Here is an 18098-nt window from a genome sequence, read left to right as displayed (position 1 = left end):
CTCTGGGGCTCAGTAGGGACCCCTGGTTCTGTGCTTAGCAGTGATCCCTAGTTGTGCTCAGGGGACCATATGCTGGATGTCTGCCACACACCAGACAAGCACATTACCTCCCATACTACCTTTCTGGACACTTAACTATATATTTTTTGATGGATATTTAGTGTTTCAATGTATTGTGTTACAAAAAACAAAAAGTGCAAAAATGAACTTTATACAATTTCGAGTTATTTTTTAAAGCAGGATATGCTACAAGAGTTTATGTATGTATGACTAAAACAAGGCACTGGAGAGATAGTATAGTGGGTAAAGTGCTTGTCATGCATGTGGCTGACCAGGGTTTGATCCTTGTTACCTCACGTGGTTCTTTGAGGCCACCAGGAGTGATTCCTTAGCGCAGAGCCAGGAGTAAGCCCTGAGGATTGCCAGGTGTGAACCCAAAACAAAAAATAAAACAAATCAACAACAAAGATCCACCAGCATCAGAAACAGTTCACTGATTTATTAGATGAACAAACATATTCATATAATCAATGAAAACTGTATGCTATATAAAATAATTTAAGAAATGTTGGGAATTAGCAGCACCATCTGTTATAGAATAGCAAGAGAAATTTCACATATTTTACGCAAACACTAAAAGAGGGTAACTACCTCAAGACCTAATAATGCCACTGAATGTCTGGGATGGCTGAGAAAAGCATCCTGTAGGTAAAGACACCTCCTTCTACTCCAAATATCTGGCAAATGTATCTGATGACTAAATGTTTTAGAAAATGCTATGGAAATAAGAGATACTGCATAGTATTTTAATTAGGACAGAGATACTGAAAAACACTCAGCTACATTAGCATGGTTCAACATCTTTGCATCTATGAAAAACTCAAGTTTTGAATTATGAAATGATAAAAAATAATTTTTTAAAAGACAGTAGTTGTCTCTAAGAAACAGTAAATGGAACACAGGTCACTATGAAAATACATCACTTTTCCAGTTTGTTTAATAATTTACTTTAAAAAGTTGTGTAGCTTTTATTACAAGTGACTTACAAATTCCTTAATAAGCATTTTAAAAAGCTTAAATGTATTTCTAAAATCTAATAGATTCTTTTGCTTAAAAAAAATTTTTTTTAGCCCTATTGTACATTTACTGTGTATCAGAGTAAGAGACTGAGTTTGTGTGAAGGATACAAATTTACACACATTTATAGCACTATATCCTAACATCTACAAAATTCACATTTATAATACAAGCAAGTTAAAAGCCAAGTCAAAATTGTGGAATTCCAAAAAAGTCAAATTGTATACTAATGTTTATTTTGTCTCTTTAAAAATAGTTCAACTTTGCCAACTTGAAAAAAGCCCTCTTACATTCTAAGCTTGGGGGGTAGGGGGGAACACACTTTCCAGATACATTTCAGCATACACAAACAGGTTTTCTGTGCTGGTGAAGTAATGGATTTCCAATTTTCTTCTGGCCCCTGAGTCTTCGTCTCATGGTAAGTTTAACAGAGTTCTTTCGCTGTGAGGTTGCGGGGAGGTTTGCTGGTTGAGTACCACCACTGCGACTTATGCCATTCCGTCTATGTTTCTTCAGAAGAGGGCCAGAATTGGATTCTTCCAATGTCCTTTTAAAGTTTGCTGGAGGGGTTCTTTCAACTTCTCGGGCTTTCATTTGACCTGGGGTTGACATCTTTAAATTTTTTTGGTCCACAATGGAGTTTGTTGAATTAGTAGGTACAAGGCCAACGGACAGGTTATTACTCAAAGATTCATGTATCCTTAAAGTTAGGGTTTTAGTGCAATTTTCCTCAAGTGGCTCTGGATCTTTTGGAAGTATGACTGTCGCCTGGACATTTCCTCGAGCCACTTCAGCTGGGACTTCTAAATAATTCTCAGAGAAGGCATTACTACGAACCAGGGTAGGTACATGGTCCTTGGAGTTCAACCTTGGCCATGGATCTTCCTCCAGTGACTGGAAAACAACAAAGTAAAGAAATAATTTATCCTAGAATATAATCACAGGGAAATAAATAGATTTCACAGAATAAGAAGCAATTCTGTACCTTTTTCGGAGAAGTGATGGTGGTTTATTTTCACTTTCTAAATTAGAATTTCTGAATGTTCAGTTTTGAGGGAAATATGAAGTTCAATATTAAAACAACTACCATGTCGTAAAAGGACCTGATTGCTGCGTGTACTCCTGAACACTACACACTGTTCTCTGATTTTAAAAAAGTCGGACTTACTGAGCATGCCTAGGGTAACTCTCCAAGAAATTCTTGAAAATCAAACAAGTTTCCAGATATTGTTTTTTAACAGGTGAATCAGATATGTACTCTTCCTTTACATATAACTCAGAATAGCCTCCTACCTCCACACAGGTAAGATATTCTTCCTACAAGAGCTGATATAAAACATACACTTATAATATTGTCATTCCAATTTTTTTTTAACTTTTGGGCCACACCCGGCAACACTCAGGGGTTACTACTGACCAGAGTATTCCTGCCCTCAGGAATTACTCCTGGCGGTGCTCAGGGGACCATATGGGATGCTGAGAATCGAACCTGGGTCACTTGTGAGTAAGGCAAATGCCTTACCTGCTGTGCTACTGCTCTAGTCCAACATACATATTATAATATTGTATCATTATCAGAATAGCTAAGCAAGGACTGAAGTGCAAATACAATCTCCCCCCACAAGTAACATTTCCCTGAATAACTGTCTTAAATTTATTGAAAAACCAGAGCGGGAGATAGTACAGTGGACAGGGCACTTGGCTGGCATGCAGAAAAGCTAGGTTTGATCCCTGGCATCACTTATGGTTCCTATAAGCATCACTAGGAATGTTAGAAAAAAAAAATTTAATTTTTTTTTATTGAAATACTTGGCCAGAGATAGGACATGTTTTGCAGGCAACCAAACTGAGTTTGGGGCTGGAGCGATAGCACAGCGGGTAGGGCGTTTGCCTTGCACGCGACTGACCAGGGTTCGAATCTCAGCATCCCGTATCGTCCCCTGAGCACCACCAGGGGTAATTCCTGAGTGCAGAGCCAGGAGTAACCCTTGTGCATTGCCGGGTGTGACCTAAAAAGCAAAAAAAAAAAAAAAAAAAGATAGGAAAAAACTGAGTTTGATTCCTGGTATCACATATGGTCCCTTGAACAGTCAGGAGCATAGAGACAGGAGTAAGTCCTGAGCACAAGAGCTGATATAAAAGTGTCTGGGAATAAACACCTTTCAAAAAAGTGCTTTCTGGGGCCATAGAAAGGTTCGCCTTGCATGAGGACAACCCAAATTTAATTCCCAGCAGCACATAGGGTCCCCCGAGACCACCAGGATTCTTGTGTATAGAGCCAGTAGTAATCCCTGAGCACTACCAGATGTGACCCAAAAAACGAAGAAGTGTTTTATAAAAGTATATTTACCATAAGAATATTTACTACTTAGTGAATCTAGAATTGAAAGAGAAAACTAAAGCCATCAAAAACTGTTTTAATCTATCGATGAAGAACCCTGTTTCAATCTAACTAACTATACAGACTAGTGGGGTGGGGGTGGGAGGTGTCTATAACAACACACATAATAAAGTTAACTGACTCCAAAGATGACTAGTGATGAAAATTCAAATTCCTAATTTGCTGTTGTCCGGGTTTTTGTTTGTGGGCCACACTTAGAGGTACTCAGGAATTATTCCTGCAACTGCACTCAGGGACCATGTAAGGTGCCAGAGACTGAATGGAGGTCAGTCATGCACAAAGCAAATGCCTTAGCCACTCCCTAAAACTGTCTATTTTTTTTTGGTGGGGGGCACACCCAATGATGCTCAGGGGTTATTCCTGGCTCTGAACTCAGGAATTACTCTGCTTGCAGTGCTCAGGGGATCATATGGGATCCAGGGATTGAACCCAGGTTGGTCATGTGCCCTTCCCACTGTACTATAACTCTGGCCCCTCAACCCCCTAATTTGTTAATAACCCAAATGTTTCTCTTTTTCACTATGAAAGCATTAAATGATTTTAAGACACTGGTTCATTTATTGATTCTACACTGATTGGGTTCTTGAAAGCCTAAATCTTTTTGTTCTTTAGCCCATACCCGGAGGTGCTCAGGATCTCTCCTGGCAGACTCAAGGGACCATATGAGGTGTCAGGGATCAAACCTGGGTCGGCAAGGTATGCAAAAGCAAGAGCCCTACACACTGTACCATCACTCTGACCTAAAAGCCCAATTCTTGTGATCTGTTTTAACCCAACTAGATGTTGGCAGAAAGGCTATTTCAAAGCACCTGTGTTGAGAAAGTAGTGTTTGTTTTAAATGACTTTTACTAACATCAACAAAATTTGTATGTGAAGACCTTGTCCTTCTGCAGTTAGGTTGATCCCAATGTCTAGGTCACAAGCAAGTTTCCACTGTCACAGAAAACTATCTCATAGAAACTGTGATCAAGAAGTCATCCTTTAATACAGAAAACATATATATTCAGTAGAATGAAGGCTTCCTATTGCCAAATAACCAAGTCACTAACTACGGCACAAGAAAAAGATACTAATCAAGCTATACAGAAGAACAGAACATATTGCTCTAGTGTGTATAGTAGGCTTAGATATTAGATCTTATCTAATAAGAAAAACAAAAGAAAAATTTCAGAGTTAACAAAATTTATTGTAATTTCTGTTACGCTGTGTCCTTTTAAATCCACATATTATTATTCTGACACTACAGGTGCGCTGGCTTTTCTTTCCCCACTTCCTCCTTGAACTTTCCCTTTTCCATCTCTTTTTATTGGCAGTCTGTGGGGAATACATTGCATCTGTTAGCATAGGCAACTGCAAAAACGTCTTAGACTCATCTCAGATTAATAATTTGCATTGCTAAGCTTTCTTACCTGTTCATAAAACATTTGTGATATTGAGATTTCCTCCTGAAAAAATATACTTTAAGTTTCACTACTTCAGATACATTCTCTCTACATTTATTTTACCATCCAATATTAAATAGTTAACTGTAAATTGTGTCCAGAGTACAAATGAAATTAAGTGTTAATTTTCTGAAGGAACTCCCACTCTTCTTAATTTCTACTACAGTCTTTGGCTCATCCAAAAAAAAAAAAAAAGGGCAAAATTTAGTATTTAGATTTTCCCTAAAGAAAGGATGAAGAAAGAAATGTTTGCCATAGGGGCTAGAGAGATAGCACAGCAGGTAGAGCGTTTGCTTGCATGTGGCCGACCCAAGTTGGATTCCTAGCATTCCATATAGTCACCCATGTACCAGTAGGAGTAATTACTGAGTGCAGAGCCAGGAGTAACCCCTGTGCATTGCTGGGTGTGACCCAAAAGGCCCCCCCAAAAAAAGGGAAACATACGCCATAGTAATTTTCACTTCAATGAAGTTTTACTATTATATCCATCTTAGTTCTGACTTGATACTTTTAGATCGGTATGTCTACAGATAATAAAACTAACTACGTCTACGTAAGCTTTTATTAGAAAAGAAAAGAAAAATAAAGAAAAGAAAAGAAAAAACATTTCCAGGAACCAAAGTGATAGAACATCGGGTAGGGTGCCTGTTAAGCACACAGCCAGCAAGGTTCAATCCCCAGCACCACTATGGTCCTCAGAAGCCTGCTAGGAGTAAGCCTGACCAATGCCAGCTGTGGCTTCAAAAGGAGAGAGAGAGAAAAAAAAAACACACCAAACAAAATTCCAAACTAATTTAATGTAATTTAATATCATACTTATCTTTATATATGTATATATATATATATAAAACTTAACATGGGGTTATTAGAACAATAAAATAAATAGAACATAGTTGTGACTGCTCACCTGTAAGTCAATTAAAAGTTTCTTGAGGCGGAAATCTGTCCTTTTCTACTTATTATGTTAGAGGCAACAAAAACTGATTATTATTGTAAACATTTTCTCATTTTGGGATGTGGTCATTAATAAATAACTATGTTCATCTATATGTTAGTACTTATATATGAATCTTTTTGTTGTTGTTTTGGGGCCTTATCCATCAGCAGTCAGGACTTAATCCCAGCAGTGTTTGGGGGACCATATGGTGCCAGGGGTGGAACCAGGGGAAGCTGTGTGCAAACCAAGTACCTCAACTCTTAGACTAGTTCTCTGGTGCTTGCCTTGCATTTATATGATCCTGGTTCAATACTCAGTACCATATGGTTTCCAAAGTAATCCCTGAGCAGAAAGCTGGAAGTAGTATGCTCTACTCCCACCACTATAGGGCGTGGCCCCAATACCCAAAAACTAAGTAAAATACTTACAGAAAGTACATATACAATTTTGTATATGTAAAAGACTATACTTACATTAATGTAGGAGTATATACATATACTAATGTTAATCAGCACACTGCAGAAATGTTTTTTGTTTGTTTTGGAGCGACACCCAGCAATGCTCAGGGTTTATACCTAGTTAATGTGCACTTGGTGGGGTCGGAGTGCCAAATGGGGTGCCAAGGATAAATCCCAGGTCAAATGTATGCAAGGCAAGTGCCTTACCCACTGTGTTATCATTCTGACCTCCTCCAAACTACAATAATTTTTACTAGTGATCAGCATTAAGAACAATTATTTTCATTATGAAATTTTCTGACTCCTCAACTTACCTCTATCTTAAAGTCTCCTTCCCTTGTCTTGCATGAATTTGACTTGGGTTTAATCCCTGGCAACCATATGGTCCCCTGAGCTCTGCCAGGGATCCTGAATGCAGCGCCAAGAATAAGCCCTGAGCACAGTCTGTTGTGGCCCCAAACAAAAAATCCCTATCTGAATGCATGTCAAAATTCCACTTTATTTCTTATTTTAATGGTTAGCCTTCTAGAAAATCCATTCTAGGAAGCCAGGTAAATAAAAGAAGCTATCACTACTACTAATTTTCAATTAAAAAAAAAAGAATTAAATCAAAAAAGGAAAATTATACGGGGCTGGAGCAATAGCACAGCGGCTAGGGCGTTTGCCTTGCACGCGGCCGACCTAGGTTCAATTCCCAGCATCCCATATGGTCCCCTTGAGCACTGCCAGTAGTAATTCCTGAGTGTAGAGCCAGGAGTAACCCCTGTGCATCGCCGGGTGTGATCCAAAAAAAAAAAAAAAACAAAACAAAAAAGGAAAATTATAGCATTGTTTAAATTTGTTTTACTTTTTTGGGTCAGGGGGGGTCTTATCTATTAGTTTTCAGAAGCTACATAGTGCTTGGAGGTATGTAGTGGTCCTCATTGGATCCTGCATTGTTGGAGATCAAACCCAGGCCTCCTGCATGCAAAATATGCATACTCAGCACCTATTTAAGTATATTTTACAGCATATCTTTTATTGCTTTTGATATTTGGGCCACACCCATCTGTATTCAGCGATTACTCCTGGTGGGGCTCAGGGGACCATATGTGGTATCAGGGACAGAACCTCTGTTAGATGCATAAAAGCAAGTGTCAGAGGCTGGAGAGATAGTTCAGCAGGTAGGGCACTTGCTTTGTACATGGCTGACCTGGATTCGATCCCCAGCATTCCATAATGCTCCCTGAGCCCTGCCAGATTTGGCCCAAATCTTCCCGCCCCCCACCCTCCACAAAAAAGGGCAAGTGCTTCTTACCTGGCATATTATATCACTGACACAATTTTTTAGCATTATCTTAAGCACATTCAACAGTAATATTGATAATAATGATTTTTTTATTCAATGTTCTGAACCCAGAGCCTCACATATGTCATGTATGTGTCTTGTACCACTAAGACACAGCCTCAGCCTCAGCCTCAGAATGATGTTTCATGTTCATGTTAAAAGACAACCAATACTAAGGGTCATTCATTCAATTTTGACTCTATTCATACTGCTTAGTTTCCAATTACTGTAAGATCTGCTCAATTATTTTTCTGGGTTATGAGGTTCAAATGAAATACATATAAAGATTTCACAAGCAGTCTAGGGAGATAGTGTAGGGATTGTGCCAGCCCTTGCTGGATCCCCAGCACTGCATTCTCCCAAGATTGGTTGGTGTATCCTTGAAGGCTCCCAGCACCACTAGGTATAGCCCTAAAGGCTCCCAGAAGCATAGCAAGGTGCCCTGGTGGTCTCTACCATGTCAAGGATCAGCATCACGGCAGCCTCAGGACCTCACAAGGAAACTCCAGCCTGGTAGGCTAATGTCCCAGGAGGTGGTCCCAGTGCCCCCATCTTAAGTACTGGTTGGGGTACCCCCCCAAAAAGAAATCACAATCTTATAAATGCTGTACAAATGTTTGTTATTAGAAAAAAATCATGTTTCAAAAATATTGTTCATATTCTTCAAGGCCACATGTAGCATCTATTTGATAATGTTTTTTTGACCATCTTCTTTTATTGGTTAATTAAAAAAAATCTTTTTTAATTTTTTTAAATTTTGGACCATACCTGGGGATGCTCAGGGGATAATGGTGTCAGGGTTCAAACTCAGGCGCCTGCATGCAAAGCATGTGCTTGGCCCTTTGAACTGTCTCACCAGTCCTCTATTTGGAACTGGATATACTGTTAGCATCTGAATTATTACTGATGTAAAGACAGCTCACTGACATAAGTTACATAAGAAAAATATCATTTTCTTAAAACTAGTTCAAATCCCAATCTTAAAATTTTTTCAGGGAATATTCACAAAATAAATTCTATTGAAACAACTTAAGTTTTCCAATTATATACCTTGACTGGTGGTGTAGAACACGGGGAAGGAATCATCATACAAGTCTCTTGACTATTATAAGAAGGGCTATCAGTCAGGTTCAGATAGAGCTCATCTTCACTGGTGAAATCTCTTTGACAGTCCACTCCTGGAGAGATGCAGATTACTATGGCACTAGTATTATCTGCTCGAAGCATTCGCTGCCTCCAGCGGCCTAATGCTCGATTCACAAGCATTTTGGCACAAGATTGTCCGTGTTCACCCTGTTTTTAATAAAAGAAGAAGACAGCTAAAAGTCAAATTTAGTCACCTCTACATATATATCAAATAAAAAATTAGGTGTTCAGTAGCCTAAATACAAATTTCTAAAACTTTAAACATCACCCACAGTATCCATTACTATGTTAATACAATATTGCCTTTAATTAAACAGAAGGTCTTGTGTTCAAATTTCACCTCTTTTTAGCAGTTATACTCAGGGGACCAAGTGGTGCTGGTGATCAAACCAAAATTGGCCACATGGACGACAGGTGCCTTAATCCCCATACTATCTCTCTGGCCCCCTGAAGTTCATTTTGTAACTTGCTAAATGAATCTCAGCAAATTTTTCTCCAAAGTGGATTACTTACATAGTATTTATTGCTTTTGCTTTTTTTCTTGGTACCAGCGATTGAACCCCAAACACTTCAAATAAGGCATGTGCTCTCCTGCTAGTCCACAACCCACCCCAGCCTAGAATAGAGTTTTTTTTCTTTGGTGTTTGGGCCACACTCAGCAGTGCTCAGGGGCTTATTCCTCTGTGTTCAAGAGCTCCTGGAGGGAGGAGGAATCAAACCCCAGTTGGTCACTGCTACACTATCTCTTCAAGCTCTGGAATTGACTTTTTAAGCAGTGATTTTGTTGTTGTTGTTAAACTGTGAAATAAAATAAGTCTTTGGTTATAGAAACACCTTGTTATATGTCACAAAAGAAAGAATAAAGGTTAATTTTACTAAGCTATACCATGCCATTAACTTAGAAAAAAGCAGCCAAAAGTCAGAAATACTAAAAAGTAAAAAGGGCTAGGGAATTTTAGCACAATTGAAGAAAGGCACCATTTATCTGCAAGTTATAAATCTATTAAGGTAGGGTGCCTGCCTTGCACACAGTCAACCTGGCTTATTTTAAGGGTTTTAGGTCTTACCCAGTAGTGCAGAGATAAAACATGGGGTGTCCACATCCAAAGCATCTCTTTCAGCCAATATCAAATTATTAAATGACTCTCACCATTAAGTATTTTTTCTCCTCTTGGTCCTGACACATAGATACGGCATCCTGAGCTGGAATCATATTCCAAAGTCCATCACTCCCCAAGATAATATACTTGTGCTTTTGGGGGTCAAGAGTGTGGACACTTGTATCTGGCTCAGGTGACACCACAAACTCGCCACTGAAGAAATCATAGCTCCACAAATCACCTGGGGGCAATAAATAGAAGAAGTATTATTTCCAAGCTAGCTGTATCATATCAGCAAATTAAAGGAGAAAATCAACATGTTCAATTCAACATATACAGAAAGACATTTGATAACAATTTAAAAATTCATTCATGATCTTAAAAGAGTAATTCCCAGCAAACCAGAAATAATAGGTAACTCCCCTAATATGACAGAATTCCTATCACTAATTCTCTTCCAATATTCAACTGAAGGCTTTTTCCCAGTAAAGACAATAAAAATAAGCCAAACGAATGGAATAGTAAGGAGAAAAGAGAACTATCATTATTTGTAGTTAATTTTATATGGGAAGCTAAAAAGAAATCAAATGATCAAAATAGAAATGCTGGGCCAGGTGGGGTTGGAGTGATAGTACAGCTGGTAGGGTGTCCGCCTTGTACTTAGTTAACCCACATTCAATTCCAGGCATCCTATATGGTCCCTCAAGCACTGCCAGGGAGGGAAGAAGAAAGGGAAAAAAATGTTTGATAAGATTGTTAAATACAAGCTTAAGATATCAAAGTCAGTCCTACAATTCCTATACAATTAAGTAGAGAAGAGAATCCATCTAAACAGTGAACAAAATGCAAGGTACTTCCAATTAGACAAATATTAAGCAGACTAAATGGGGAAATAAGATATTCATAGACAAATTCAATATTATAAAGATATTAATTCTTCCACAAATAACTGGTAGTATTAATCATAACCAAAATTCCCAAAGGGTTTTTTATGGACTTTCATTTGATAAGAGATTCTAAAATGCACAGGGAAGAGCAAAGGGTAAAAATTAACCAAAAAAGAGCTAGAGAGATTGCACAATGGTTAAGGCTCGTGTCCTATATCCCTGCTAACCTTGGTTTAATCCACAGCACTGAAAATGGTCTCCATATATACCAAGGGTCACTCTTAAGCTCAGAGTCAGAAATACCCCCTGAACACCACTAGGTAAGATCCCAAACACCCTCAAATAAAAAATTTTAATTACCAAGATAAATGTGAAAACATAAGATGAGAATCTGTTCTGTAAGAATCTTGGTGACTATATGAAAAACCTGTTAACTCCTAAATCAAGAAACTACCTTCATCAAAACTTATAGAAAAATTGCCAGTCATTAAGAACATTCTTGGGATAAAAAAAATAATTATTTTAAGCTCTTACCCAACTGTATGACCAGCAGGAAAACAAAATTGAAACTTATTCTCCACCCCCCTACATTTTTGCCACTTCAAAGTCTACATTTTATACTACTATTCTGTTTTATACTATTACCTAAACCTCCAAAATGTGTAGTTGAAAAGAATCACAAAAAATCAAACAAGAAAAAATTTATAAAAACCATCTACTCTTTGGTAACACTTAAGACAAAATAAAACATAATTTTTCTTTCGTGCCCTCAAATTGGGGAAGGAGGCAGAAAGGAGAATATATTCTCTTTTGTTTGCTGTAAAATTCTCTGTTGGAAGGACCTAAATTAAAAGCAAAAGATTTCTAGACAAGCCTGCTTATTTTCCCTGGTACTGGGGGAACCTAGGGCCTCACACATGCAAGGGATGTGCTCTACCTGAGCTGTATTTTCAGACCCAAAGAGCACTGACCTTTTTTTTCTCTTAATTGTTTTGGGGACCACACTCAGAAGTACTCAGGGACTATTTATTCTGTTGGGTGCTGGGGGGAACGAGGTGGTGTTGGGAAGTGAACCCTGGCCTCCCTCATGTAAAGCATGTGTACCAGCCTTCTGACATCTCTCCACCTCAAGAGAATAATTTGCATTTCTTTTTAGAAGGTCTGGCTTTCTGGTAAACAAGATAAAGCTCCTTGTCCTTCCCCTTTTCTTAAAATTCCCCATTCCCTCCCATTAGAAATAGTAACCAATTCAAACATGCTCAGAATCCAAGGAAAGGATTCAAGTCAATTATTCCAACCAAAAATAGCAAAATTCACTGCTACACCAGTCTCTTAAAAGGGGCAACTGATCCTTCAGAACAGCAAAAGAAAACACACGCAATATAAAAATCTAGTTCTAATTCAGTTTGGCTTACAAAGACATATTTACCTCTTTATACCAGCGAAACAAAACTCCCTGGTTGATGAAATGATAAAATGAACATGGAAACAGTTAAAAATATTAAGGTAGCAAAAACAGAATCCACAAAAGCTTTCTGAAATAATTTTCCCTTAATATTTGGGAATAAACTGCCAGTATTAAGAATCACATAAATAATGCAGAAAGCATCATAGTTCTAAATATAATTTACATTGTATTAAAAAGAAACAACCCACATCCTGGGCTAGGGATGTAACCAATGGCAGAGCACATGCCTTGCATCTGTGAAGTTAGTCTTTTCCCCTACACCTAGCTGTGATCTGATATCCGAGTTCAGGGATCACTTCTGGTGGGGCTCGGCAAACTACATGGGGTGCAGAGGGCAAGGGACTGAACTCAAGTAAGCCCTGTGCAAGGCAAGTGCCCTACCTGCTGTACTATCTCTCCAATCCTGAGGTCTTAGGCACTGCAATATCTGGCACTGCAAAATAAATAAATGTAAAGACTGGTGGGGAGGTGGGGGGTTAATTTTGTCTGCAGATGATGCTCAGGGGCCACTACCAGCTTGGAGTTAGTTGGGGGTCAGGAGTTGTTCCTGCCAGTGCTCAGGGGACCATGTGGTGCCAGAGATCAAACCAGGAACTGCTGCATGCAAAGCACACGCTCTAGCCCTTAAGCCATCTCTACAGTCCTGAAGCCATTTTTAAAGTTTACCATGGCATAAAAGGGCATGTAATGAAAGATAGACCTTCCCAGCTCTTCACTTAGGGAAGAGTAACCATTAGAATAGGACAACCTTAGTCTTATGTATTCTTTAAGAGATGTCTACACATAAATGTATATTCCCTTGGTGAAATCATTTTATCAAGCTGACAATTACTTTTATTGGCAACTTCCAAATCACCAACCAGTCCAGTATCTTGCCAATATTTTTCTTTCTTTCCCACTAACCCTCTCTTTTCATATCCTAGTGGGGCTGGAGTAGTATAGCAATTAGTCTCCATTGGGAGACTTGTTACCGTTTTTGGCATATCGCATATAGCAATTAGGGTAAATGAGCTGGATTGAGCTTCAATGCCCAGGACCCCGCATTCCCCCAACCATTGCTGGGTTCTGCCTTGGAGGACACCAGGAACACTGGAGTAGACCCAGATGTTTGGTACCGCATGGCCCAAGCAGCACTGAATCCTTAGGACCTTGCACTGAACCAATGGCCTTGCCTGTGGTGTGAAACGCTTCCCAGGGCCTGTGCCTCCCAGGCACTACCTGGAGCCTCCCTCTCAAATAAAAGTATTTCTAGAGGGACTCAGCTTGCCCAACATAAATTTCTGAAGCCCTGGGTTTTGACTGGGACTAGAGATGCTACAGATAATTTTGGAGAGAAATGCTATCTTAATAAAATGTAATGCTCAATCAAAGAACATGATATATTCTCCATTCACCTAGGACTTCTTAATTTCTTTCATCAGTGTTTTATGGTTTTCAGCATAAAAATCTTCAAGATATTTTAAGCAATCATACCTAAGCTTGTTTTGGGTGGCTATAAAGGATATTTATTTGGCGCTCAGTGGTGGAGCGCATGCCTCAAACATGTGAGACCTCAGGGGGACAAACCCCTGGCCCCACAAGTCTGGCAGCAGTTCTGCACTGCAACAAAGTGTGATGCCCCCAAATACTTAACTGCATTAAAATACTTCACTCTGAACTACTTGTTTTTGGTATATAAAACTATTACTAGATATGTTGAATGTGGATCTCGTGAACTTTTTCGATTCGCTTACTAATTATGTAGTGATGGTTGCAAAATTTTGAGATGTGTTGAATTATTCAATTATATAGTACTGTAGCACTGTCCTCCCATTGTTCATCAATTTGCTTGAGCGGGCACAGTAACGTCTCCATTGTGAGACTTGTTGTTACTGTTTTTGGCATATCGAATACGCCACGGGTAGCTTGCCATATGTAAAATTATTTTTTTCCCAGTGCTAGGATTAGAACCTAGAGTCTCACACAGGAAGAAGCATGAACTCTGTACCACTAAACTATATCCCCGACCCTTGCATATCTTATTTTTGTTTTTCACATTCGTCTTAAGTTCTCAACAGTACACAATACAAGGGTACCTAAAAAGCCACCATTTTTCCATTTTGAATGTGATCATTTGGTGAAAACCTCTCCCCAGTTCCCTGAACTGAAGCTTTCATTAGGGCAAAGACCATGTGCATGGGACATACTGCACTAAGTAAGTCCATTCATGTGGTGGGGGCGTATGTTTTGCATGCTGGAGCCCAGAGTTCATCCTTGGCACTGCACGGTCCCCTGCCACAATCAGGAGCAACTCCTGAGCACTGATCCTGAAGTAGCCTGGAAGTACCCACAGAGTATGTCCCAAAATAAAAATCCATTCACTGAATAAATCAACTGCAATACACCTGTGATTCCAGTAGCCAGCCACTAGATGGCATCTTCGCCACATTTGTTCTTGATTATGATCCGTGACTAGATGGTCAAAATTTTGTTAAGACTCTCCATGTCAACTTCCACCCCCACTCAAGAAAAATGGCCATAAACTGTTAAGAATGGTGCTAGATACTATTAATTTATTATGAATTAGTCAACAAGGATTACTGTGCAACAAGTTAAACTTAAAAATTAGAACCACAGCTCTTTTTTCCCCCCATTGCTTGTGTATTTCTTCGGTTGTGTTTGCTCATCAGATTAGTCAAATAATCTGATTTACTGATTATTTGAAATTATTTAAAATTTTAAAAAATTTACTGATTTTTTAAAAATTTTTTACTAGAGAGTCACTGTGAGGTACAATTACAGACTTACAAACTTTCATGCTTGCGTTTCAGTCATACAATGGTCAAGTGCCCATCCCTCCACCAGTGCCCATTTTCCACCACCAATGGTCCCAGCATCCCTCCCACCACCACCCCATCCCGTCCTCCCCCACTCCAAGCCGCCTCTGTGGCAGGGCATTCCCTTTTGTTCTCTCTCTCTTTTGGGGTGTTGTGGTTTGCAGCAGTTCAAACCCTGAACTACGGCCAATCCCCCTTCCAGAGAGTTCAGTCTTTGCTACTAATGGTAATTCTACCTACTCAATTGCTTAGCCTAAAAAAAAAAATTTCTTTTTAAAAATCAGACTGTATGGGAGATAAGGTGCTTGCCATGTAATAATCTCCCAGTTAGTTCCCATTTATGACATATGGTTTCCTGAGCACCACCAGGGGTCATTCCTGAATACGAAACAGCCCTTGGGTGTGGCCCAAACCTCAACTTTACCATCCCACCCAAGCATTCAATAATCTGTAAAGACATTTACATCTGTCATTTTTCTAACTTCTCTTATCCCAGACACCCACAAATTCAAATGCCTCATTATGTCTTTACTAGAATTCAGACCTTTGATCATCCCATTTAAAATTATATCTTAGAAGCTAGAGATAGCACAGCAGGCAGGGAACTTGCCTTGCATGCAGCCAAACAGGCAGGGTTCAATCCCCAGCATCCCATATTGTCACCAGGAGTAATTCCTGAGTGCAGAACCAGGAGTAACCTCTGAGCATTGATAAGTATGGCCAAAAAAAAATAAAACAGAATAAGAATTTTTTTAATAAGACTCTGCTTGATCATACTCTTCATAACAACTCGTTTAATTCTATTGTGACACACACTATTTTTAAGAGTTATTTTCCACATGTCTTTTATTTTCTATTCCCCTGACCCCACTAGCTTAACAGCTTCAAAAAGAGTAGGAAGATGTGATTTATTTTTTTATCACCAAAAAGTAGTAAAAGATTGTACAATAGTTGAGTGGAATGATCTTTTCAAATGCAAATCAGATGTTACTCCTTACTATCCTTCATGCTTCTTAATAAGACTACAATACAAATATCTGTCAGGTTATAGTCCAGATCTACCTCATTAATTCCAGTCCTTTGAAAATTCCTAGCATGTGTCACTTCTTTCCCAATATAAAATCTATGCCTAGACTACTCATCACTGGCTTTTTGTCTTATGGGGCCGGGGTGGAGTTCAGCAGTAGAGAGCTTGCCTTGCTTGTGTAAGGCCCTGAGTTCAATCCGCGGCACTAAAACCCCCAAACACTTCCTAAAAAAGAGCATTTCCATATTATCTAAAAAAGTTTGAACTTTCTAATTATTCTTTATCACAGGATCTTGTTTCTTTCATATTCCCTAATCTGTGATTATTTTCTTCACAAGTTTGTCTGTTTATTTATTTATTTATTTATTTATTTATTTTGGTTTTGGGCCACGCCTGGCAGCACTCAGGGCTTACTCCTGGTTTTACACTCAGAAATTACTCGTGGTGGTGCTTGCGGGACCACATAGTAATGCCAAGGATCAAACCTGGGTTGGGTGTGCATGGCAAGTGCTCTATCCACTGCTATTGCTCTGGCCCCTGTAAGTTTACTTCCTTATAGCCTGTTTCTCCAAGTACCTGGCTAGTATTTTAACATTAGGGTAGACAGAATGTCTACTTTTTCTTTCTAAAGCTTAATCTAGTATCTGGTACCAATGTATCACCTAAGAAGAGAGAAGGAAGGGGAAAGATATTCTCCAAGGGGATTTTTCTTTCTTCACTCCCCCCTCCCCCCCTCCGCCTTTTCTTTTCTGCCAAATCTTGCGATGATCAGGGGCCACTCCTGGCTCTGCATTCAGGAATTACTTCTGGCGGTGCTCAGGGAACCATATGGGATGCCAGAGATTGAACCCGGGTCAGTCAAACACAAGGCAAATACCCTACCCGCTAAACCAGTGGCCTGGCCCTTTTTTTCCCCTTTTAATTACTGGCCACACTCTCAGTGCTCTGGGGCCACTGCCTGTGTTTCAAGGGGAATTTTGTGGTGCTGAGGATCAAATTCAGGTGCCTGCTTTGAACCATCTCCCTGGCCCTAGAGGATTTTCTTTTCCTTCTCTTTTTGTGGTTCTTGTTTTTATTCTATTTTCGGTTTTTGAGCCACACCCAGTGACGCTCAGGGCTTACTCCCAACTCTGTACTCAGGAAATAGTCCTGACAAGTGCTCGGGGGACCACATGGAATGACAGGGATCAAACTTGGTCAACCACAAGCAAGGCAAGCAGACTACCTGCTGTACTACTGCTCTGGTCCCTGCTCTAATTCTATTTTCATTTCCATGATCACCTCCACATGGACAAAGAGCCTGTCTTATCTCTAATTCTTGGTGCTTGGATGGGCAAACTAAAATCTCCATAAAATGCTTGTTCATCAATATAGACTGAACCATATAGAATTACCAGGTTTACTGCTCAAAAGTAATCATAATAATTTCGTATGATTCAACTTACTACTTCCATTTTCATTTTGTCCATATGCTATATGGATTTGTTTTCCCCTAGTATTTCTGCATTTGCGTTTCTGTTCAGAAAGTCCTTATTCCTTCCCTAAATACTTTGGTTAACCACTCATTCCCATTCTTTTCCTTTCCTATGGGCCAAGGGTCACAGGAGCTACACCCAGTGCTGTGCCAGAGCACTGCTGACAGTGCTGGGAGGTTCAAGCTCCACACGCAAGGCATGCACGCTACCAGCAAAGCTACCTCTCGCTCTGGTCCCCAAGATGATTTCCTTAGAAGGAAACTACACTGGCACAGGCAAGGTAAAGACATTTATTTTTCATATATTATTTTGGAGCAAGGGGCACAGGCAGTTGTGGTCAGGGCTTATTCCTGGCTTTGTACTTAAGGATTAAGCCTGACAGGGTTTGGAGGACCATATATACTGCCTGGAATCAAGCCAGGGTTAGGTGTGTGCAAGGCAAATGCCCCACCTGCTGTTCGCTCTCTAGTCCCAATATTCCTACGGCTATATATTTAGCTTTCCTACCCAAACCAAGTAGACAAGAAAAAAAGGGTG

At 39.5% G+C, this 18098-nt stretch overlaps 1 protein-coding gene across 1 annotated transcript in view; it reads right to left on the bottom strand.

The window, feature by feature from the left end:
- Positions 1-484: 484 nt before the first annotated feature.
- Positions 485-18098, bottom strand: part of PPM1D (protein phosphatase, Mg2+/Mn2+ dependent 1D) — a 47048-nt gene continuing 29434 nt past the window's right edge. The window contains exons 4-6 of the mRNA XM_004608601.2: positions 9939-10129; positions 8693-8935; positions 485-1971 (exon numbers count right to left, since the gene is read on the bottom strand). Coding sequence (XP_004608658.1) covers positions 1414-1971; positions 8693-8935; positions 9939-10129 — 992 coding nt within the window. The 3' untranslated portion in view covers positions 485-1413. The remainder of the gene's footprint in view (positions 1972-8692; positions 8936-9938; positions 10130-18098) is intronic.

Source organism: Sorex araneus, chromosome 3 (assembly GCF_027595985.1).
Source record: "Sorex araneus isolate mSorAra2 chromosome 3, mSorAra2.pri, whole genome shotgun sequence".
Taxonomy (NCBI): domain Eukaryota; kingdom Metazoa; phylum Chordata; class Mammalia; order Eulipotyphla; family Soricidae; genus Sorex; species Sorex araneus.
This window is presented reverse-complemented; position numbering and strand designations above follow the sequence as displayed.